Raw genomic sequence first — 26206 nt, 5'->3', positions numbered from 1 at the left:
GAAAATACCTCCGCCCCACACACACATCTCAGGTGAGGGAGGAAGGGGAGGAAGAGTAAGTATCTCTTACTGTAGGAGGGGAAGCCACCCTGGCCTCACGAGCACACACGTACTTTCTGTTGAGAATGAGCTCAGAGACCTACTCAACAAACCACCAAGAGAGGACTTTTAAGATTCACTGAAAGGTGCTGTGGCACTTCCATCATCACATGTTACACTTACAGACTCCACAGATTAGACATCAACACTGTACCTTAATGGTTTTTTGCCACTGTTTCTTTTGCAGATGTCTTTTATTTAGAAAGGGAATTTCTAACCTTCAATAAGAAATACTGGTGCAAGCTTACAACTAACGAAAAGGGAGAATACAAAGCTTGCATGACAAGGCAATAAATTTCCCTAAACACTACATTGTAAATATTTACTGAGACTCACAGGAAAAAAAAAAATCAGCAAAACCCTCAGAGAATAAATTTCCAAACAAAAAAAGACATAAAACCAAAAGGGGAACTAGTCATTTTCTGGAATTCCAAAGAAAGAAAAAAAAATACTTTTCCGGGCTCATAATGATTTTCCTATCCACATTAAGCATATTTTTCCATCAAGAAGATTTCTCTTAATAATAGTATGCCATGAAGGATCATTAGGCAGGAAGAAAGGGTCAGAGCAAGGATAACAAAGATGAAAAAAAAACTGCTGAGAGTTCACCTCTGCTGTTTATTTTGAGGCACACTTAAGATTCAAGTCGGACAGTCCTAATTGTATTCAAAGATTTAGTTCTCTAAAGAACATAAACAAAACTAGCAAGGGGTATCAGCCAGAATAAAGCTTTCTTCATAATCATAGAGTAAGGTCAGCTTTTGTTTGTTCTTTTATATGATAATATCCACTCCTTTGTGTTGACTTTTAAATGTTTTTAAAAGGAGAAAATAAGTATCTGAAGACTAATGGCCTAATTCTGCAGGGGCAGCTCTTTTAGCATGTTCTCATATTTTCTAGCTTCCTTTGGTTGTGCTATCCTTATGAAACATTTTAAAGCTTTTACACCTAATCTAGGTTAGCATGCTCTGGTTAGCAGCTTGTATCCATTGAAAAGCAAGGCAATAATCCATCTAGGTTTAGGGCTTTTTCATAGAACTGATGCAGAGCTGTGTCAATTTTAATGTCATGCTATGGAGGGTGCATGTAGCTCTCTCCACTTTAGAGGATTAAAAGTGACCTCTCTTACCAAAATCAATAAGGGCAGCTTGCTGTGACTAATAGGTTGTAGAAATTCAAAAGAGACAGTTTGTAACACTGAGTTCATTCTCCCCGTGTCTCTCCCCACCCAGCCCCAGACTGGCTGGCAGAGCTGCACTTTGACATGTACATTCACATGGCAACCCGATGTCTGTTCCCTTCCCAGGGACCAGACCCCGCCACACACAGTTTACTCACATTTCAGGGAAGAAAAAAAGCCAATATTTATTTGATAATAGTGGACTCGGCAACTTTTGTAGAGAAGCATGTGAGAGAGAAACCAGAATAAGGAAACAGTTAGTAGGTACATTTTTTACCTCCCTAGTATGATTATTAAAAGGCCCTGTTTTTACATATTAGCAGGATATCAACAACTACCCAGGTACTTCACATCACTTCATGACCACAGTTGTTTTTTTCTGGTCTCTGAGTAAAGGCTTTTCTCCCTTCAGATCTTTGCCTAGTTGTAATAGGTTAAAAATTTAAATTCTGTTAAAGTCAACAAAACTGCCCCAGAGATGTATGAGGCTATACCTCCCACTCTGGTGTTCATTAACTGCCATCACATGTGACCAGTTGTTCTAGCTTATTTCTTCTCTCCACTATTCCTTTCTTTACTCTGAAGTAGATCAGATTTAAAAGTTAAATTTGTGCAGTACTGGAAATGGGACGTGCTACAACATGCACACTGTAAAGTGAGTTTTCAGTTTTTCAGTTTCGTATTTTGTAAGCCTAAAGAACACCAGAAACTCAGATCCGGATCTCCCACTTTATGGTGAAGATACCCTTACTCTCCTGGATGTCTCCAACTTCCAATTTATCCTGCTTGACGTACAAATTAAAAATCCTTACCCACAGTTCATAGCTTGTGGACATTTTCTCCACCTAACAATCACCATCATTGTCTTTATGCCAAAAAAACAAGACTTGCCTTGGGGGAGCAAGGGAGAAAAGAGGCTGAAGTTGTGGGAGGAACCCAACTGTAATGGTTTAGGAGTCCCTACGGAGGTTTATAAATAGCTGACTGCCATGTGCAAAATGTGAAAGAAACCCAGTCAGCAAAAGAGCTGTTGCTGTTTTGAAATCTTCTAACTACGTCCATTTAGGCAGCAGACAGTGTTATAAACAAACTATAAATCAAGAAATTATTAGCATTTGAATTTTGGCAAGATAATAAAATGTGTAGGGGTATAATCAGCAAATAATAGGAAAGATCTGCAAGAAAACCCACCAATTAATGATAAATAGGACTTGGCTTGGGATAACTTCACCAATGTGGATCTCATTAGATGGCTGTGGAACCTGTTCCTGCAGCAGCCCTCTCCGAGTGAGGGAAAGGTGAGGTAACCAAAATGTCAGCACACCCAACCCTCACGGTTCTTGGGCTCCAGGATTGTAACCACCTGGGCCAAAATGACAACCTTATGCTGCCGTGAAGGCCATGCCACAGTGTCCCAGTCTTTGACCAGTAGGTTTCCTTGCCCCAGCTTTCGGACAATTGCTCTGCAATCCCCTCTCAACAAAGGAGACCAAAAACACGCAGCTTCGCTGTCTGGAGAGCAAGAATCCTTCTTTCCTCTGTTTGCCTTGCTTTATTAACAGTATCTCTTGTAGAGAGAAATGCCCCCAAGCAAGCAATATCACTTAAACAGGTAAATAATTTGCACACCAGGCAGGGGGAAGGGAGAGGGAAAAGAGACCCTGCCTTATTAGACTCGAAACAGACACACCATGTTAATACGAAGGATCAGCATATGGTTCTAATAGGCTTTCTTAAAATGATTTATCAGCTGTGATTAAGCCCTCGACCAGCATGTCTATCTTCATAAATAAAGGAAAAAGTGCACCTTGCTCTGAAGTGTATCAGCAGTATCTTATTACCCACCCAACCACAGAGGCTGCAGCCCACTCTGGGGAGCAAAGAGCTTGTGTTTAATAGCAGAGTGTATGCTCTAAAGAGACTGACAAGATTTAGGGGCTTTGCCTAACAGATAGACTTATAAAAATGCCACTACAGGAAAGGTTTATCCCTTTTTCATGTGCCATCCAGTCCATGCTGCTGAAATCTGAACTGGTAACAAGGAAGCTGTGCCATTAAAAACATTCCAAGGAAGACCAAGGCAAAAGGCACAACTTCACTGTGTTGCTGTGAAAGAAATGTTAGAATGAAATCAGATGGGCCTCCTTTTCCGGGGGTAGCCAAAACACACAAAACATAACAAACCTCCAAACATTACAAGAGGATGACTCAGCTTCTTTGGGACAGACATAATAATAAGAAGAAAGAAAGTGGACTGTCCTGATTGAGCTCTGCAGGATGATTCATCAGCTGGAATTCAGAAGAACATGGAAGGATGATGGTTACAGAAGTTTAGCTGAATCAAAAACGTATGCCCTCAAGAATTGCCTTTCTGCATGATATATGCACTTATTGCTGGAAAAACATTGAGGTCTTCTCTTTGAGTATGAGGATCTAAACCCATAAAACTATTCAAAAGTCCATTCAAGATAAGATAGACCTGCCTGCCAGGAGAAGATAAGATGCTGTACCATCAGCAACAAGCCTAAATTAAAACCTATTCTTGTGAGTATTTCTGCAAGGTCATGTTATGAACAGTTTTGTCTTGACAGATTTCCTGCGCCATTATGCAGAAAATGTCCCTTTTGTAACACAGTTCAATGTGGCAACTGAGTGCCTGGAGATGATAGATACATGCTCAAAACAGGACTCATAAAGCCGGGGACTGAAGCACCAACTGTGGAGCTGCCATCATACAAAATACAAAGAACCACCATATGTCTACCATGAAATCTACGAAGGTTAAGAAGTTAAAATTCAGCAAGCCTACCCATCTGGAGAGGGGAGGAGAGCATTCTTCCTGTCTTTAGCAACACTGAACAACAGCTGATAAATCTTTAACACACATGGTCTGTGGGATGCCCTATTCTGAGACCAAGGAGACATGGAATCAATCCGAGGCTCTGCCACAGACTTCCTGTGCAATTTTCAGCATGTCACTTGAGGCCAGATCCTTTATGGTAGCTCTCTGATTTAGTCCTGCTTTGTTTCAGTGAGAGCAAGGCACCAAAACGTCTTTGAAGGTGTCTATCAATCTTTTGGGGCCACGCTGTTAAAGAGGTTTAGGAACCAAAACAGGCAAAAAGCCGCTCTCTTGCCAGAATGGTGGAGACGACCCAGATACCCTGCAATTCTCACTCCACGTGTGTGATTGCTTCGAGATCTTGGTGTCACACTACAAAGGAGCTTTGGAAATCAGTGTCCTCTGGAATCTGTTTTTCCCTTAGAAAATAACAGACAGAGCATTTACCTTCTCCATAGGAATACTGCAAGAGTTAAATTAATTAAGAAAAATGGGCTGTTGCAAGCCAAAAAATGAACCCAAAAAGCAGATCAATAATCTGATGCAATTAATGTAAATGAAAACCCAGAATAACCCTCAGAAAAACTCTGATACAGAGTTACAGTGTATCTTTCCAGTACTTCAATCCATCACCCAGAAAGAATGCTGTGGTGTGAGGATGCTTACGTCTTCACAGACATAGATGTTATATTTAGAGTATAGGAACTATTATACTGAAACCTTTAAATGTGGGGTGATATTGTGGACTTTGAGTTTTAGAGTTTTGAGCTATCACCTTGACAATAGCTTAACTGATTGATAAAGTAACAGCTTGAAATTATTACAATACCTACAACAATGGTACCCTGGCCCTTAAGCACTGCATTAACATAAACAATTCCTAGTCTTACTTTGTGTCTACTATGACATACTGAGTATATAAGATACTTAATCTCAGTAGGAAAATAGGAAGTCAGAGGGCCCTTTGACTTAAAAAATATGGATGGTCTTATGGATGTTTAGGTAAATGCAGGGAGAATGGACATATGTGCATTTATGATTGCATAATTTTTTAAAAAAATCAAAATAGTAAGCATTTAAACATAAGTCTTTCCTTTCTTCTGTTGTACAGACTGTCTGACAATGAGTCAAAAGTGCTCCAGGAACAGGCTTATGAGTTTGTTGGTTTGTATTACTTCACAAGTGAAATTCAGCCCTTTCAGAGCACTTGCCTCTGAAACATCTACCAGCACACTGCTCTTCTCCAGGACCCTACTGGGGTTTCAGAGTACTCACAAGGGAAAACTGGGGCTAATTTGTCACCCATCAGCCAAGCCAACCACTAGAATGAACCCTTAATCCCTGTTCTTCTCTTTCACCAAGAGAGTGCACTGCCAACATTACCACATAGACTATTAGTATTACAATACAGGCCTCTAAAACCCAAACACTTACACAATGTGTTTTATCAACATATAAATATTTTTTTCTTCTCATATAAGGGTACAATATCACCCTTTCCTGGCTAAGGGCCCCATTTACTGCACTGCTCCTTTCAGCTGCTGTAATGTCAACTATTAAGTACAGGCAAAATCCCTCATGATTTTTCTATATTACTTTTCAGAAGAGGGGAAAACCTATGGGCTAGATATACATTGCATGAAATTTAAGCAAGGTGTGGAAATTAAGTTAATTTTTTCACCAAACTATACTACTCAAGAGACAGATTCTATCATTTCCATCTTGCTTTGAATTATATCATCTTCCCTATACCCATAGGCTACAATACCAAACTATGACATTCAGAAAACATTTGCAAGAAATTTCTTCTGGAGGTCAGAGAGTCACTGAATTCAGCATGAAATAGTGAGGTGGTATAAGCTAGACAAGTGCATTTTATCTACTTTCTTATGCTGATACACAGAAATATATACAAGGTAGAAGGAGAACCTAAAAGGTACAAACCAAATACATGTCTTTCAAACACACATCGGACTGTAGCACCATCCCTTGTTTCAAATAACTAAACTGGATACTCAGGCTTTTTAATCCTTCTGCAGACTGAAATTATTTAACCACCAAAGGCTCTGTTCTTGGTTTTGTTCTTTTTCTTCACTGGACTACTTCAATTTGCTGATGCTTTTCTAGCAGTGAGGTGCCTGCCTTGGGATAGTATATTTAGAATAGGAATATTAGGCCACATAGAGGACTTGCTAGCCATGAGCTTCCTGAACCAACACTGAACAACCACACTAAAACCAAGCTGTAACTGAGAACAGCCATTTCCCTGCCTCATTTTCATAACTTACATATTATCATGCAGCACTGAACAATGGTTAGAAGATTTCAAAGTTTCAGGATAAGTCTCAGGAAGTGATGCATCCAAATTCTAGCGTAAGCAGAATGTGACTTTAAACATGCCCTCATGCTGAAAATATTTAGCTCACTATTCGTAAATACTATTTGATGCAATACTCTACTTGCTACACTCAGCATATTTCCACTTTTTCTCATTTCACACAGGGAGGTCAGGTGAGATGCATTTAATTGATTGGGTCCACTAAGTTATTCAGAAACAGACCCTGACTCTTCCCATTTTTGACATTATCGTCTCAGCCCCAACTCAATGCCCAAAACAAGATGTGACAACTGGGCCTATCCAGTAGCAGCAATTACATGTTTGCAATTACAACCCACTACAAATGCTTTGGATACCTAATGTTCCAAGCAGTATAAGCCTAAAATATGCAGCTAGTGGGCTAAGATGGTCATGTGATCCGCCAGCACGACCTGCCTTGTTGAGTCGGGTTGCAAGTTTTGTCTGGGTCCAAGCTGTCTGTTGCTGTTTGCCTCAAGCTCCCAAGAACTTTAACATTTACAATTTTGCAAGTAGAAATATAGTATAGGTATGCTTTTACCTGTGCTAATTTTGGTGGTGAATTTGGGTGGCAGGACACTTGTGCCAGGGACAAGAGGATGGAAAAAGCCTCTTTCTCATATGCTTATCCATATGCTTATTGCTGATCTATAGCACCCCTTGCATTTAGGGAGCAGGCCTTTCTCAAGGAGAGACTTCCAAATAATACTGGATGGTTTAAACAGCAGGGGAGCCAAAGCCATGTGACAAAGTCACTTCCATTTATAGCTTTACTTTTCTCAATTCAGGTCCTGGAGGACATCATAATCATTATTGTTCCTTGAGTCCCCTCAGTCCCCGAGCAAAGGCTGATCCACATACATTTTCAGAGGGGGTCCTTGACAGATGAGCTTATAATCATAAGGCATATCAAGTATGGGAGGCATAAAGAGACACTACTTCCACTTTACACATGAGCAACTATGTCAGAAGGATGTCAAATGATTTATTCCTGGATAAGAAGTTAGGATATTAATGTAAGTGCTTTCTACTCTATAGTACCTTTACAAAAAAAGGTACATATGATGTTCTGCCACCCATGCACTCAGAGCTTCACAGCTAATTTGGAAAGTCACCAGTCTGCACCACAACAAATTCTCATGGATTATCCATGGGCTCCCACCCAGAAGACTAAAAAAATAAAAATGAAGAAAGAAAAAAATGCAGCTACTTGAACTTTATCCTCTGAATTTTCAAATTATAACTCTCAAGGAGCAAAAAAAGCCAATGAGAAATGAAAGTGTTTTTCTGTTACAAGATTTAGTGTCAAGCTGTGTGCTAAGCCACAGTGATATACTAAAATAAACAAAACTGTTTCTTTCAGAGTCCAGAGAAATTAATATGACCAAAAATATTTTTGGAAGACTTTTCTGAGCAGTGAGTAAGATTTCTATGCAGTTAACCTTAGTCTCCCTGTGTTGGTGGGTCCATTAGGCCAACACTACATCACACTCATATTCCAGGGACAGGCTGTTAGAAGCATTTCCTTAGGGATAGCTGCAACCCAAGGAGTCTCCTTCTGTCTTGGCCTTTGTCTCTTGCATTTGTGTAAGGCTCTACTGGGGCCCGCTTCAGATTCCTATCTGACAGTCAGTCAGTAATGTAAGAATGGACATTCAGCAGACTAATTGGAAACACAGAGCAAATGTTACAGGTTAGCCAGCTAGTGGGACTTATGCTCTTTTTATTAATTCCTTTTTCTTTCCTTTTTCATCCCCGTGTTTTTTTTTTTTTTTCCTTTTAATTTCCCACCCCCATGATCACTTATTTGCTCCCTGGAGATCACCAATGGCAGCTGCAGGGGTTGGTAGGAGGGCAGAATAAGACTCCCAGAGACTGCTAAACAGCTGGAATTATCAGGTAACTTGATGCCCTTGTCTAGGTTTTAATCAGATTTTACAACTATCCCTTGCAAGCTGAAATCTTTCTGGAACATCAAGCGCTGCAATCTGTAGCTAACCGCACTCAGGTCCACCTCAGTAGATTTCTCCTCATCTCCTACTCCTGCAAAATAAACACCACCAGGCACAGAGAAAAACTTAGGAATCCTCTAATGCACAAAGAAGTAGGAGCATACAAAAATGTTCTGCCTGATTCTAGCTAAGACTCCCCTCTGCAGCACCTAAACCACAAAGTTTTTAAGAAGTCTAAAATCAGACGCATTTATCTCAATACAAGGCTGTTTCCTAACATTTGTCCAACACACAAAGCTATGAAGGTCAGTCTGTCCTATTTTCCCAGTACCTGACCAAAACTTGAACTCTCTCACATTTGGACACTCTTACTCCTTGCTCAGTATACCATGACACAGCCTCTCTGCTCCTCTACCTGTCCCAGGCTCTTTCCTTATGAGCCACAAATAAACCACATCTAGACACCCTTCCTTATAAGCCAAAACCAAGCTACTCCTAGACTCCCTTCTCCTCTTATTTTTACAAGACACCTCTCCTGTTCTGCACCTCAGCAAGCAGCTTTACCTCTTTTCTTGCTGGCCTCTCTGGTGCATTATGCTCTTTTACAATTCTTTGAAAATTTTAACAGCACTTTAGAATCTCTGAAAACACTCTTAACTATCTTTGGGTACAGGAGTACACTTACATACAAGGTGGCCTATATAATTCAACCTAAACTTCAGAATACTGACAGAACAACTTCAGAATAAATGAAAATAATACTAATTGAAAATGGGATATGCTATCTACTAGGCATTTCAAGTCAAAGCTTCCCAGCTCAACTTGAATGCTTTATGAGAAATACAGAAACACAATAAATCTGGTATTGATTACAAATAAATCCAAGGGCCCACTGTGTTGTGAAGAATTAAAAAAATAAAAAGTTTTGCTCTTAAGTAAATGCCCCTTCATAAGACAAATTTCCCTGCAATGTATTTGAGCCAGTTTGCAATCCTCACTTCAAAGATGATATAATTTTCCCAAGCCTCTCCCTCAAGAGGTGTGTGGTTTGTGTTATAGTTTACTTAAAAGCAGAGACTTGGAATCAAACCCTGGCAAACACAGTTACACTTTTTTTTTTTATTATTTAATACTGGTTTTTTGTTGGTTTGAGATTTTTATTTCTGTCAACTGCTTCAATAGTTTTAAAAAGCATGTCACAATTTATAGTGACACCTAGTTTCTAACCAAAAGGTTACTACCAGGTAGTAGAGCTCAATCTGCTTTCTCACAGATTAAAGGACACTTCCTTTAACATTTCAAGGAATCCAAAGGGGAGGAAGGGCATGGTGTGCTCACACTCACCCTTTTGTTGTTCTCTTCTTCTTGTGCCTTCCTAAACTCGTGCTCTAGGGAGCAGTCGATGTCGTTGAAGAGGCCGACTTCCTCACAGTTCTTCAGAAAGCGTGTTGGTGTAGGAGTTTGATCTGAGAATATGACAAGAAATGATCATAGGTGCTTAATATTAAAAGGAGAGGGAGTCAATTAAATAGTCTTCAAAGAAAAGAGAGGTTCTGACTAAACTTCTCTTTGCCTTCCCACCCCTACCTACCACACCATCATTAAAAAACCCACACAGTGCTAAATTTTGACACTAAACACTGCGGGCAGCCCGTGCTTGCCATCAATGTCCAAAACCAGGCAGCAGTCATCATTCAGGCAGAAAGACAACAGCATGGGTTTTCCCAGGGCACGTAACACAAGTGCATATCCTTAACGTGTACGAACGGTCATTCAAACTGTCTATAAACCTCCAAAAACAGGTGCGTGCAGAACAATGCACAGTACATATCATAAGGCACATTTACACCACAGCACCCATGTTAACTGCTGTGGATACACACTAGTTAACACCTTCAGATGCTCAAAAACCACCTCAAACATACACATATTAAGCAGAAAAGGTAGCCACAGCAAGAAGCTCTGGTTCCGAGACAATTTTTGAAGGAAGACTTAAATGACATTTAGAAAAGCTATAAAAGGTTAAATTTTGGCCACGAAGAAGCATCCTTTTGCATTTTATACCTGAAAGTGTTGGCAATACATGCAAAACCATGGAATTTAGAGTAAAAAAAAATTTAATGCCTTTATCTCTAGGACTTTTCTGCCCTCTCAGAATTAATACAAGGACACGATTCACTTTAATGCCACAGGCAGGAGGGACTGAAGCAATTACACGGTTTTCTTATACCTTTTCAAAAACCTGCAAGACAGACAAGCTGAATTGCCATGTAGACTGTAGTTTCAGTGATGACCTTGGCTGGTCTTTCTTCAGGAAATGAAAAATCAAGCCCAAATTTGGGAACCAAAGACTCCCCAAAGCACAGCTCTGAGGCACCTCCATTCATTCCGAGGCTAGTTCTTAACTATTCCACCTTGGCTCCTTCTTCCCAAGGCTCTGTTCCAGCTCAAGATGCTTTGTTCCTGATTTTACAGAAAGACTGGACTCACCTTGTTAAAAAATAATCTTCAGCATAGTCCTTCACAACTACCTATTGTTTGTATTTCATTTTTTAAAGAATGAAAACTCTGTCATACTAAACCCCATTGCCCATATTGGGTCAATTCTGACCTCAGAAAAAAGCTTCCCACTTCAGCGAGTTCTGGAAGAAAAAACTGGTTTCTTGCACCTAGCTAAGTTGGGTCAAGTTCTAAGATTACCCCTTACAGCAAAGAGTTACCTGACACAATGCACTTTACATGATCAGGAGAGAAATACGCATCAACCCTTAAATAAGCAGTACAAAAGCAAGGCAATCAAAAGAAAACGCAGTTTTCACTTGGAAACTAAGGAAGAGGATCAGCCTCCTCCATTATAAAGCAAGGTGAAGCCAATTTCAACCTATATCAAGCATGATCCTCCAGGTTTGACCTTCTCAGGTAATCCAAGGGCAAACACACTCATTTTCATTTATATTTCTGATAGAACATCTTGAAGGAACATAAAATGCAAGTCCTTAATGTTAAAATTCTTTTTCATTTCTTTTGGCTTGAGCATCCTACTTATGAGCTTAATGGAAACAAACCTCAAGCATTTGGGAATGCACACTTATTTATCTATTAGTTTTCACAGCTAACTACAGTATTACCAGAGTTAGAAATGTAACTTTCCAAGAATCCTGCAGGAACTCAACAAAAGGAGATGAGCTGACAAGGTGCTGGCATTGATGGGAACTGAGGATACTCAGCGCTTTACAGGTCCATATCCTACATAAGCAGTGCCAAAAAAATCTCTAGGGTAACCTCAGTAAACTCAGTAGATTTACACCAGGGTTGTCTTTGGCCCTTGGACTGGAGTTCGTACTGGAAATGAAGTGCACTAAAATGCAGGAGAAATAGATCTAATTTCCAAAAAGGATTAAGTGCTACTTTAGTGAACAACATCACTGCTTTGTAGAAAATCAAAGACAATTGCTGCTAAGCCTTTCTGGACACAAAAGGCACATTAGCATCTGAATGTGAGGTAAATACAGGAAATGTTTTATTGTTAAAAGGGGTATATCCATATCCATAAGCAAGGTATCAATTTCATGGCCAAGACGAGAAACTATGGTTTCACTAAGAAATTCATGCCACCACTTGCACTAGAATGAAAAATCCTGGGTTTCTTCAGAGTTGCTTGAGCCCAGAACTGACCAAAAAAAGAAAAAGAAAAAAAAAGTTTTCTCACTGAAGTAAATCCATTTTAACAGTGAAGAAAAGCAAGCCAGAGCAAGAATGAAACTTCAATTGCACAAGGTCTTCAATAGCTTTTCTCTGCTCATGCTGAAAGTCTATCTTCTGCACCACAAGATAACCAGTGGTGTTGCCAACAGTTGAACTTTCCAAGTAACTATTTTAATATCTCAAAAGATCAAAACTGATAATGACACTGTTTACACCCCCTACATCTTGAGATGGTGATCTTTATTTATTACCTCAGGCTCCCCATATGGCTACTGTAGTTCCTATGTTCCAGAAAGGGGACTGGCAGGAATTCACACCAAGATTTTGTTAAAATAGACAGCCCCTTGTTTCTTCCAACTGAGGAAGGAACACCACCAACCAGCCAGCCTAAACTCCATCCACAGACCTGCCGGAAGTCAGCTCAGTCAGATGTAAAACAAGACCTGCCTTTCTAGCTCTAATACTTCAGCCTTCTACATTCAAAGAAACCAGAAGTCCAGAAGAGCCAGACTTTAAAATGTTGAGACCCTGTGTGGTAAAGTAGTTACTCTGCACATACACTGCGCTCATTGGTTTCAGGATTTCAAGGCTACCAAGTCTAGTGAGCTTGCTTTGCTCCTGAGCAACCAAGTCTTTTGCCTCTGGAAACCAGTTCTCCTTTAGGATGAGGGCAAATTAGTAGGAGAAATTACTCTCAACACCACAGGAATTCTTTTACCTAGATTAGGCAAGCTTTTGTGTTTTAATTGGGAACAGTATCACAAAGAGACCCTAATATAAGCTACAAAATCAGGTCTCCCAGAATTAATAAAATATTCCTAATTCTCAGCACTTAAAAATGCATTAATAGTTCCAACAGCTTGTGCCTGACCTCACTGTTCCCTGTTGGTACAAACAAAGCTTTTGTTGCTATCACCAGCGCCCACAACTATTGCAGACTCATTGAGAACAGGGCTCTGATTTGTTGCACTTGAGCAACTGGATGAGCCAGACCCATCTGGACCAGAACTCAGACAGAGCTAGCACCACTCTCAGCATTCCTGCTGAGGACACACGTTACGTAGGAAGCTGTTCTGCAGGCACACTGCTACTCACATAACCCAGGACTTTAATGTCACAAGCTGTTATTTTGAATTGGCAGCTTGGGATACAGGTTTATCTAGGTTAACCCTAGATACCTGCCTGTTATACTGATCAGCTATCCCAACCCAGTCCCATTGCTCAACATGTAAAAATCTTTCCATCCTCAGCTAGTTCCATCCTCAAGAACTAGTTTACTGTCCTTTGAGGCATCTACCTGTAGCCAACTATCACTTCATAGGTAAACCTGTCATCTGATAATTACTTAGGAAGTTATTTCTATCTCAACTTTATCACCAGCTTGAACACAGATTTTGTCAAGCTTCAGACTAGGCAATAAAAATATTGTTCAGCCTATCACTCAGGGGAATAATCAGCCTCTCTGAAGACACAGTCATCAACAGATAGGCTGCAAGAAACATTAAGTTTAAATAAGCCTCAAATATGTAAATAGACAATATGTAAGCCCCAGAGCAAGTCCAAATGATCTCACCTGTGCAGATCCCAAGTTAACCTTCTGTATCTTACAGGAAAATATTTCAGATGCACTCAGCGATCATATTCTGACCAGAATCTCATATACTGTGTGTGTTTTGGTTGCTGACTTTTGAAATTCTGTCCTCAGTGTCTGAAGTGATCCCTGATTTTTCAGATTCATTAAAAAAAATATGCTCTGTAAAGCAATGGAGAACTTGAAGTCTTCAGCAAAGTCAAAAGATTCCATTATGTACTCACTATGTTTGGAAATGCATGGGGGTTTCTTTGTGGTTATTTGTTTGTTTGGAGGTGTGGGGATTGAAATAATAGTCTCAGAAAGGACACTCAGTTTCAATATATTGTTTTCAAAACAGCTAAGGAAACACAACATTAGCTTGCTATACAGAAACTTACTTGATTCATCCAGAATGTATTTTGTTAAACTACCTTGAATTCCTGAGTTTCATCCCTCAAAACAAAAGAGAAAACTTTAAAGCTTGTGACCAGTTTAAAAAAAGCCCTGGAGAACCAAAGGACACTTATGTGAAACAAGCTTGCATTTTGAGAAAAAAAAAAAAAAATTCAAATTCTGATTTGGTAAAAGATACCTAACAGCACAGCTCCAAAGTGTGTAACTTGATTCTTCATTTCTCTTTCAAAAAAATTTTTGTTTAGTCTGATGTGCAACAATAATAGACATTTGGCTTGTTCAGCTGTGGGCTCCGTTGAAGTTATACAGTTAGCCATGTTGTACTTTCATACAATGATAACATAGTCAGAATAAAGGAGCTAGCACAGAAGTTTGAAGGGCTGCCCATCAAGCAGCCACAAAGACAGAGGAATGTCCTGAGAAATTCAGAAGGGTTTCTTCATTGATTTCACAGGTTTCTACCCAAGTGCACTGAGGAGCTCAACATCGTAACACATCAAACAGGTGGAGAAAGAGGAGAGGAAGAAGTGCACCCAGACATACGGGGTGAAACTGCTCCCACCCAGATGAGGGCTACCAAGAACTTTACTGCTTAAATATGTAGTGTTTAAAGCACTGGTTGGACTTTCCTGAGGTGATACACATATTGGGTACAACTAATTTTTTAAGTCTTTTGGTCACTCTGAACCTGACCAGTAAATGTTAGAAGATGTTTCATTTCATTTTTGATAAAGTGAAGGACACAGAAGCAAGCAAGAAAACAAACCACAGTATTAGTCCTTATATCAAATCATTTTGCACTCCTCAAAATTCATGCCTAGATAAACCACTCTGTGTAAACTACAAGGAAGAAAAAATTAAGGCAACCATGGGTGATGTAAATTACCTCACTGATACAGGCATTACCTGGAAAAAGGAATACATTTCCACTACCTTTATTACAGGCACTTTTTTTGTCTACAAAAAACTGTCTCTACCTCCACAGTGGGCTTTATCACCAAAACTAGAGAATTTGGTTTAAGTAAACAGAATGAGGAAGGAAAAAAGGTTTCTATGTAGATAATCCTCAGCTCCCATAGTTCAGTTCCACAGGGCTTTTAGTATTTCTCCAGAGGAAACAATCTATTCCACAGACATTAATATTTTGGTGTTTAAATGCAAAAGCTTTGTCACACAACCAACTACAGAGTTTCAAAGCAATGCAAGCACTGTTCACATAGCACAACAGCAAAGGATTGACGTCTATTTCAGTCAATTTAACTACAAAGTTGCCTGCAACAATGACTAGCATGCAAAACTTACATAAAATATTCTGTGTTATCTCAAATAGCTCTTTTTTGGCTGGAAAGATGGAAATGGAAAACATCAATGACTCTTTATCCATACTTAACAAACCTACAACTAAGAGGAACAAATAACATTCATTTTAAAAGACAAAATTGTATTGTAAAGTTGCGCAACAAAAGTATCACTTGCATTTTAATACAATGCCTCTAGTGGATTTTCCTTCCGTTTATACAGTCAGAGAACAGAAAGCTGTTTAGTGTACGTAGGTATCTGGAGTTTCCAAATTGGTTCAAGAGATTGGTTCACCCGATTTAATATAACTTGTTCCTCTTAAGCCAGAACGAAAAAAATGGTAGAAACCATAGTGGAGCTAGCTGATAACATGGAAACTCCTGGAGAGGAGTTGATTGATAAACCAGCACAGCACCACGAGTTGCAATCAGGTCATGAGCCATTGCTTATTAGACACTGACCCCACCTACATAACAACATATAACTTCACATATAGCATAAATTTACTTCTCTCTTAGAAGCTGACATTTCAGACCCCAACACAGATTTCACACTAAAAGCAAGTTCCTTCCTCCCAAGCCATATTTTGCTTCGTTTCCAAGATGTCTTGTACAAGACTAACAGTTTCAGGGCCTGGTTCCAGGAACAGTTTACAGAAAACGTGTTTAATGTATGTTAAATATTACTGATATTACAGTGTACCCAGACTGGGGATTAAGCTACTTCTGTAAACAGAGTAGATATTTCTAATGTCTGCCTGAAAGCATACAGTGTGTTATTTTTCATGACTAATTGCTAATAATAAATGGATCATACACAACAAATTAAAAGATAGTATACAACAACTGGAAAAAAAATTAGAAAGTCTGACTTCTAGGCAGCTTAGGAGAAAGAGGGAAAAAAACAGCTAGCACTGCACCTGGCTTATTACAGGGCAATTGCTGCTGCAATTTTTTGAACCTACTGATGACAGGAACAATTTTTTTAAAAAAGTGAAATAAGCAAAAATGCAAAAAACAAGGAAGACATGAAGACAAATGTTTAAGAGAAAAGTCTATCTCTTTTCCCCATATATCATTAATTTTTCATTATGAAATCTAAGAATAAAACATCTTAAACTTTAAGGTATTTAGATTTCCCCAGGGTTTTGGTGGGTAATGAAACAACTATTTTTCAATGTCTCCTGCAGAGAGTAGATGATCTATGATGCTTCCAGAGTAAGGACTGCAAAATGCCAAATAAATCCAGCAAACAAACACAAAAAGAGGAATCAATACACAACAGAACCAAGTTGCCAGGCCATTACAGTCAGGCACACTGACCACAGTCTTCAAGAACACGTGCAGCTTTTTACTCTTTCACTACTATGGAAGATCTTCATACACAAACCTCAAAGAATACATCCCTTAGAAGCAATCTCGGAGTCTTTCTGGCCAGAAAATTCTGCATTAGTATGTACAGTTGGCTAACTGCAGGTTTAGGGGGCCCAGTACCAGTGGTAGAGCTGAATGAAAAATCATTCTTTTTGCTTGGGAAAGCAACCCGTTGCAAGGAGCAGGACAGCTAAATCTTAGAAGTTAACAAACATAAATGGAGCTACTCTGCTCAGGGGACTCCTGATGACAGAACAGATTCCTTAGAAACTGCACTCCAACAAAAATCTTGCCAAACAGAAAGTTTTAACAAAAGCCAGCACTTGCACAGGGTGAATGTGTCCACAGCACAGATGTCTTCACCAAAGGACACAGCCAAATGCAAAAGCAGCTTTTTCCCATTTGTGCTTGCAAACATGGGCTTCTGTGGGCATAGCTGGCATTCAGGCACTTTAAAGACCTACTCTTCAAAACTGTGTACTGTTTCCTTCTAAACTTAGTCCACTATGGCATTTTAAAATGTAAAAGCAAAATAAATTCTATTTGGGAAAAAGTCTGTCTAATTTCTCATTGGCTACTAAAGTCCCAACAAAAACCAAACAAGCTAAAAAAAGGCCTAAATCAAAGATGTGTAAGCCATTCTTACTTAATTATGATTTTCATAAAGATGGAAACAGTTTAACCATAAAAGAGTTAGTCTGCTGGAGTCCCTTTAATGACCCATTTTCATCTCAAATGGCACGATTTACCTTGAAGAAGGCCATTGTAAAAGACAAATATCAAACACTGCTGAACATCCACACACACATATGCATTATAGGGGGGCTTTTCTACCATTACTTTGAAACCTGAAAAATTCTAGAGATGCTATTCTAAATAGTCCATTACTGTAGCCCAAAGAATAAACAACAGGAAAGGGAATAGGAGAGGAAAGAAGTAAAATGAAGGGCTAGCTTGATCTTACTTAGCACTGTCTGAAGGCCAGCAAGCCATTGATATGTGGTTACACAGAAAAGAGTACAAAAAAAGCGTGCATAAGAAAAATACTACTCAAGAAACTAAAGGGTACAATTGCACCTAATACCAAATAACCCCTACTTATGAAGGGGGAAGTGCAGAGAGAGATGGGCAAAGGGTACTGGGTATTACCCACTGGTTTACCTTTCTGGTTATGGCTATTTACAGTGGGCAGTTCTGGAGTCACCATACCGGTGGCTCATACAATGTGGCCTCTTCCAGCTGCTGAAGCAAGTCTGTCCAGCTTCAATAGCAAGTCTTACAGCAACAGCACAAACACACTTCATTAACACTGTCACTGCTGGGCTCCCAAGTGACATGCACTTAAGTGCCTATATTTCACTGGGAATCAATGATAGAGCTGTCAGCGTGGCTGAGGTTCGGTGATTTCTTTCCCTCTCATGGCAAACTTGTATGAAGGCAGAAGAATGGCAATTGTCTTCTTGTTCAAAGATATGCTTTCTAGCTTATTCCATCTCTGCTATTTATTTAATTGGAGCTGGGGCTTTCAAAAACCAATCTGGGAGGCATTTTGCCAGTGGCTTTCCAATAGGAGTCATGCTTTCAACATCATCTGAATAGTTATCTTAACTCTTGAATTCATGTCTTCTTACCTGATAACATATTATCTGTTTTTATTGAAGGAAACTTCAAAGTCATTTCATGTTTGTGCCTGTGAATCATCAGATGATCCTCTGTTGGAAAACGCTGTCAGGCAAACACAGAAAGAGAGAGAGGAAGAGAGAAAAAAAAGAAAAAAAGAAGAATTTAATTCTCTAATAAACTTTTGGCATTGGACAGAATTTCAAAAATGAGAGAGAGAAAGAAATTTATCCAGCTAGAAATGTGTCCAAATGGCACAGGAAACAGAATATTTGAAAATACAAGTGAGTATGAGTAACAAATAGCTGTACTCGATTTAGAAACAGATATGCTGCCGTGCACTCTGGGCTGACAAACCTTAAGGTGTTGTGCAATTGCTTGAAAAAAGTTACAGTCCAAGTTTTAGATTCTAAGGGTCTCAGACACCCACTCCAGCTACCACAGCCTCACAAGTCACCACGTGCCTGAGGATCTGCGATAACTGCTCTTCTGTGTGCTCTTAGCCCACGGCAAATGCTAAGTAATGAGGCAAATCTTAAATCACTTTACTGGGTTTTTCTGCTTTTGTGTCTTTCTGCAACATATATCTGATGAACAGCTATAAAAATAATTAAATAAGCCAGCTTTTCTCTACCCAAAAGTATTCAGGCAAAACACGTCTTTAATTTTGGAAATATCTGATACTGTGACTTAATTTGAAGTGGCAATGCAACGGTGCACAGTTTTATAGCAACTAGTAACGACCCTTTATGATACTAAATCAAATTCTTTCCATTTGTCAAGCAGAGAAGGAGGAGAGATGTTTTTTTAAGAAACTAATCAGTGTGCCACGTTTGTTTTAGAGTCTGATAGCAAACTTCTACAAGAAACAGCTTCTTTTGAACAAAACAAAGAAGAGACAAGCTCGAATAAATGTTCAAGCACTTGCACATTTGGGCTCAAAGAGCAGACTGGTTCTGTGAAGTTTCCCTCACCAGAATGTGCATACACAGACCTTTGCTACTGAAATGGTTTCCACTGGGTTATTTCAGGACTAGCAAAAGCCAAAAGTTGTATCACCAAGGCTTGAGAAAAAAAAAAAAATTAAAGCAGCTTTTTAAAGCAACAGGTACATAAGAGATGAAATAAATGGCAACAACAGTGTTAAAGGGACCTAATGCTTTCAACACAGTATACTCTTGGCTAAGTGACTTTGCTTGTGGCTACAGTATAAATAACTGCCATATGTTACACCTTCTGAGAATCTCTCTAAGCCCATAGACAATACAGCATAAATAATGAAATTGACTTCTCTGGGGAAAAAAAAAAAAACACCCTGAAAAATAAAGAAATCCCAAAGACCATTTCCTCACTGTGAAATCCTGGTTCTCTGCTTACTCATCTGGAAGAAATGCAGCACTAGGAATTTATGTTAAGAACAAAGGGAATATCTGAGAAAGACTTTGCTCAATGAAATCGTGAGAGGGAAAAAAAAACCCCCACATTTATTTCTCTTGGAAATGGATTTTCCTTCATGGATGCCATGCTCTATCTTTGGGATTAAATCAGCCAGCTTAAACAAGGCATGGGGCAACAGAGGAGAAACTGTTCCTCCAGCCCAGACTTCTCTGTCTTTTTTTCTAAGTCTACTTTCTTCCTCGTGCAGAAGGTTGACTCCGTCAGCCCTCAGCACACATCTGCACGGGCCAAGAGAGAAGCCTGTCCCCAGCCAGCTTAGCTGGATAGCAGCTCTGCATTATGGCTTGACTTATGTCAAGTCCTCATTTATAACAAACAGAGGTCATGTTGGGAAATGGGAGGTTAAAAGTTTTTTAAGATGGAAGTCACACTTACATTGTTCATCTTTCCAAATTGTAACAGCATGCAACCAAACTTGCTCTCTGAACACCTAAAAAAGCTTGTTTGGATCAGCTTCTCCTTCACTGAGGAAATTAATTAGGAGTTGACATGAAAACACTCAAGTCCACTGATTTCAGAGGAATTTAGTTTCATCAAAAAGGTAAATATATCGTGACAATTAAACTCAAATACTTCCATTCTACCTCTGTGACAGACTGGTGAAAGTTTAACTCTGCATGTGGAGATCTAAAGGGACATATTCTCAGCCTGAGGGGGAATCCAAAAGATGCACTCTGCTTCCCATAGAAAAACTCCCACTTAGTGAAACAGCAAAGCCACTCAGCCAGTTGTAAATTGGACCAAAGGCTTCTCCCTCTCCTTATTTCAGCTCTTGGCAAAATCAACACTTACACTTCATTAACAGTCACCCATCCTTCTGCCAGAAGAACCTAAAGAGTTGTAAATATATTAGCCAGCTGAAAACTCCCAACATACAGCTGAAACAGGGAAAGATTCACTAATTAAGAGAGGAGGACTGGGAAATGGGTAAGCTAAATAACTTGACACAGATGCATACCGGAAGCCTGTGGCAAAAGCCCAAAAGACGCCCTTGCCTGAAGATTTTACTCACAAACTTTTGTCACTAAAACAAATTAGGGTCAGAAGTGCCACACATGGAACTTCCCTCATCAATGCATGTAGGGGAACTTCCCTCACCACTGCAAAATCACTGAAAAAAACCACACAAAACCCAGTTCAAATCTCAGCAGGTAAAATCCTTGTCACTTCAGGGTTTTTTAAGCCCATTAAACATCTAATATTACTGTTCAGGTTTTGCCCATAGAAACATATGGCAGAGCACCAGTCAAAAGGACAGGAATCCGAAATGTACATCCTGGGGCAAAATTTATCTACAGGCTGCATTTTCCATGGAAAATATTTAGTAGGAAGATGTCTTAAAGATAAAAAATAAATAAATAAATAAATATCAGCTAATAAGATATCATTGTATTTAAGTATTTAAAACAGAAAAAAAAAACCAAAACAGGAGGGTTACCGCATCCAATAGCAACATAACATATTCCACCACACATCTCAGCAGAAGACAGATAAATGTGTCCTGCCTAGTGTGTTGTCTTTTGTTAGTCCCTAAAGAAATCTGCAATACATGGCTTGAAACATTAGGCTTTGGGATGAGAGAAGGCACAGAAGCAGCTTGAGAAGCATTTGTACCAACTCACTTCTGACTGGATGCTGTATTTTCTTGAAATATTTTATAATAATGTCTTGTGGGAAAGGAGAGAACTGAGAGGGAGCAGGTCTTAAAAAAAAAACAACAAAAAACCCCTGACACACATATTATTATTAGACATGTGTTAATATATCAGGAGGCATTATACAAGCCAGAGCTAGTGCTGAGGACTCAATTAATATCACCGCTGACTCCACTCACCTGTGAGCAGCCTGGGGCACTGCAGACAAAAGGCCTCTCCTGCTCCAAGTTCATCTTTGATTCCTCATAAATCTACATGTTAAAAGGGGGAGGGGGAAAGAAAGGGAACCTATGAATATATACGTTCTAAACTTCACACGTGCATGCAACATACAGAAATCGTAGTTTGTGCTTTTATTTCAAACTCCGCAAACAGATCAGAACAAAGCTGTCATACTCAGAGTACTAATTTTGCTAATATTCAGCAGGGTCCCCACAGTCTAAGTTCTTACTGCTCCTTCCTGAGCACCAATTTACTTTTAAGAAAGAAAAAAAGTTCAGCTTTCACAGCATAAATCTGCCTCAGAAAATAGCATATGTTCAGTGTTGTTATTAGATAAGACCGTGTCTTCTCAGAAATATCTTGAATTAAAGGTTTTCACCTTTCCTCCTTTAGTTCCTGCTGAACAACATTAAAACCAGACATCTAGGTTACTTCTGAGAAAGAGCCCACTTTTTGAAGTTCTGCATCCATACTGTCTGATATTAATAACTTAAATACATTACATACATGCTCTCTATACACGCAAGGTAACTGTGCAGCCCCATCCTTTAAAAGGAGCCTCAGGAGCTTGAGAAGTGAAGTTTTGTCTAAAACTGCACTTCCCCATAGCAGTTCCAGTCCTGTAACCTTGAACTAAACCCTGGGGGAAAGCTCCGGAGTCTTGAATAAAAGCAAAGGGTGAAACATGCCCCCTCAGAATGCAGTTATGCAGCTGAATTTGAGTCAATATTAGGGCAGTGTCCCTGAACAGGAAAAAAAAAAAAAAAAGTAGAATTCTAGGGAGTAAAATAAATAATTCATTTATTTTGGAAATGTTTTCAGCCTGTTGGTACAACTGTTTTTACCAGCTAGAATTTAGTGGCTGACCCGTCTTAAAGCAGATGACTTATGTTTAGAGATTCCCTGAAATCCCTTAAAACTCAACCTCACCACAGCCCCTCTTAGAAAAATACCTGTGTTGTATTTGTGTAATTTTTTCATGAACCAAAGAGAAATATCTTGGTGGAGGAGCAGAATTTGATTTTAAAACTATGAAAATCTGCCGAAGGACAGGTGGTAAAGTTGCTCAAACCCACTGAATTCTTTTCAAACTACAGTTCATTGCTTCCTATCATCAGGAGCGTCTTTACCATGCTTACAGTTGGTAGTATAATACACCATTAACCTGTACATCAGCCAGACCCGTACTTGCAGCAATTATTTTCACTGGATGATAACATTTTCTTTTTAATTAAAATTCATTCTGGTGGACAACATTAGCCTGACAGTATATTTTCCTAATTGTGACATAAAAATCTCCACTCTATCTGACTCCACTGACTCCTAGAAGCAGAATTCAGAAGTGATTCTACTTTTATTTCCCCTTCAACCTCCAGAAGGGCACTACTCCCAAAAGGTGATAATAAACATCAACTGGTCTTCCTGACGAGGGCATCTCTACCAATATCTGGCCTGAGACAAGTGATTAATGGCACCAAATAAAATCAGGTGTCAAGAAAAACCCTAACTCAGGCATAACCTATGTATCCACACAAGGCTAGAACTGAAATAACTAAAATTGTACCTAATTTACTCCTTTAAGATTATTCACATCCTGTTTTGATTTAACTTACAGCTATGTTAAACTGAAATAGGATACTCATAATCAGAAATGAAAGAGTATATTCGCATACTAAAATAACTAAAGGTGTTAAATTACTTCTAATTTCAGTTATTTCAGTTCCAGACTGTGCATAGACAAGCTCTTCAGAAATGAAGCCATAAAAATACTCTGAATTACACTAGCCTGTCTGAAAGAAACAAGCAGCAGAGAGATAACTGACTAGAAAAACAAACCCCCGCAAAAAACAAAATCAAAACCTCCAGCTAAGTTAGATTTTTAAATCCACCTCTATTTATGGGATGTGACCCCAGGGATGTTGTCTTTCCTACAGATAACTTTTTCCTTTTCAAGGAAAGAAAAAAAAAGAAGCTATGCATGGATAATGAAAGGCTTTATTTAATATCTCAATTGCAACTGAAGCACTGCCAAAGGTTTCTGTTACCCCTTTTTCCCCTCCTCAGGGGACAGTGACAACAGCATTTTCAATAGCAAAACAACAGATGAGACTCAGTTAAAGAAAACAAGATAGTTACAATTCTGGTCCCAAGTGTCCAAGTGAATTTCAAAACAATACCAGGAATTATTTGGGGTTTGATTTCTTATTGAGTATTGCAAGTCTAAGTCTTCCCTCCCCACCCTGAGCTTGACCTTTAGTCCCTGAATCCAACAGCGCATGCTCTGATAACGATTAAATGATTCTTAGGGTTATCTAGGTGGATAAGCATGGACTAAGTACCAAAATAACATACTAGATGAGGACTAGAATCTTGAGCTTGGGGATCAGCTCCAGGAAATCAGCTCTAAGAAAACATGGATTTGGTGTTTACTTTCAGTACCTGGAAAAGGAGTCAGATTCACCATCAAATTGTTTTCCACAAATGTACAAGCAATTGCTTGTTTCCATGAGAATCATTCTTTGCAGACACTAAACATAAAACAAGTAATAATCCAGAATGGCTATATCACCTGCACTCCAAGGTGCTGTCTAGCAGAACTTGACCCATATAACGTGTCACCAGGTAGTAAGGTGCCCTCAAGACAAATTGCACCATGCAGAATTGGTGTTTATATGTGATGCAATTGCTGCAGTTGAGGCTATGGTGCTATTGACTCTCTTGCAACAGTAAATGAGTGAAAGAAGTTGCCTGCTGCCTACACTTTTTGAGAGTGTCTGGTGCTTGGTTATCATATGGCAGTAATTCCATATGCTTTATTCTTGAATGTTGACCAGAAACAAGCAGCTGAAAGTCTGGGCTGTGAGTGTGAACCTCAGCATGCCTCAATCCCACTGAACTCTGCAAGAGCTGCAGATGCACCAGCAACACAGGGCCTCACCCCAGGTTTGCAGCAGGATGGGGGCTCTCAGCACAGAGGTGTTCTGGTTGTGTATAGCACAGCTTGCACAGCATCCTTCTTAGGATGGGGGCACGCATCTCCCATCCTTCAGCTCAGACAGCTGCACACAGCCTCTGGCACACACTTCCCTTCACATGTCTCGTGTGTTGCTGGGCCACACAATCCACGTCTTCTTTTTCCACACTGTGTGCAGGTGAAGGAAGGAAATAACACAACCAATGGCAACATTTTGACTTCACCTAATAAAAATAAATCACAGCAGCCTTTCCATCTAAATTAGGGAGCTTATTAGCCTTTGGGATCTTAAAAATCCAAGTTACACTCGTGCAACTCTTGTAGTACTACCTATAAGTGCTGCAATTAATGCACATGAAGAATATCAGACAAATCTATTATGATTGTAAAGCTAAAAAATTACTCCAGTCTGAATTTTTTGCTTCTGTTATCAATAGCTGAATTAATTGCAACTTTGTGACCTTTTTGAAGAAACAATCAAGGATTATAAATAAAAGCGAACATTATTATTGATACGTCAGCATTAGTTCTGATATTATTAACAATAGCCATGCATGTATAATCCAGCAGAAAAGGGGGCTGAATTTTAATAGACATGTTAACAACATCTGTCAGCATTTATTGGCCTATTGTGACCATGTAAAGAGCCTTATTGGCAGAATATCTAAGTGAGGAAATCTGCTATGCTGTTGTAGCCTGCCATTCTCCTGAAATATCACTCTGCTCAGGAGAAGTTAAGGTATTCTAATTATAAAAAGAAATAAATAAAAATACAAGAGAAAGACTTCTCCAAGGCACGTCATGTGGAAGAGAAACAAGTAAGTTCTGCAGCAAGCCATGATTTTCTTCTCCTCCTTGATTTTTGTATAAGATACTTCTAAAAAGTTTTTATTATAATTAATAAAACTGAAGCCCACAGTGAGGAATGCAAGAACACAACAAAGAAATAAAAGCAAACAGAAGAAACAAAACCACCCTCAGAACACAGCAACAAACTACATCTCCTCTCAGCAGCATCCAGAGGGAAGTACCCCATGTCCTCAGGCTCCTCAAGGAGATTTTGCAGAGCCCAGGATCATCTTTTCTGAACCAGAAAAACAGTTCTTACATATAACACCAAGAAATCATGCTCCTTTCTGTCTCTCTCTCCCTCTTTTTAAACTCAGCAGTAATCTTACTGCCACACTGGTAAAAACATCAAGCAGGCTTGTTTCCTGTTTCAATGTTATTCTTGAAGTGGGCTGCAGTAAGAATCTGATTTTCATTGGGCTATTATTATTTGCAGCTGTGTGACCTTTTTAACCCTCTTTTAAAAGTGACATTTCAGCCTTCAACCTCAAGCTGTCTAAATGTTGCAGGGTTTTCAGGCCTCTGATTAACAGAGGAAAAGAACCGACGGGGAGGTGTATACTACAATGTGTCTAATACAGGTCAGTGCACCCATCCCGCCATTTGCACAAATGAGTAATTACACTCTTATAAGC

At 39.3% G+C, this 26206-nt stretch overlaps 1 protein-coding gene across 1 annotated transcript in view; it reads right to left on the bottom strand.

Moving 5' to 3' along the window:
* The window catches only part of CREB5 (cAMP responsive element binding protein 5), a gene marked incomplete at its 5' end in the record, with an annotated part of 209071 nt that extends 187300 nt beyond the window's left edge, over positions 1-21771 (bottom strand). Inside the window, 3 exons of the mRNA XM_082277867.1 lie at positions 9774-9895; positions 18425-18518; positions 21706-21771. Of these exons, the coding sequence (XP_082133993.1) occupies positions 9774-9895; positions 18425-18518; positions 21706-21759 (270 nt within the window). The remainder of the gene's footprint in view (positions 1-9773; positions 9896-18424; positions 18519-21705) is intronic.
* Positions 21772-26206: the final 4435 nt, after the last annotated feature.

Source organism: Coloeus monedula, assembly GCF_965178545.1.
Source record: "Coloeus monedula genome assembly, chromosome: 1".
Classification (NCBI taxonomy): Eukaryota; Metazoa; Chordata; class Aves; order Passeriformes; family Corvidae; genus Coloeus; species Coloeus monedula.
The sequence above is the reverse complement of the archived record's forward strand: the minus strand, read 5'-3'. Positions and strand labels throughout refer to the sequence as shown.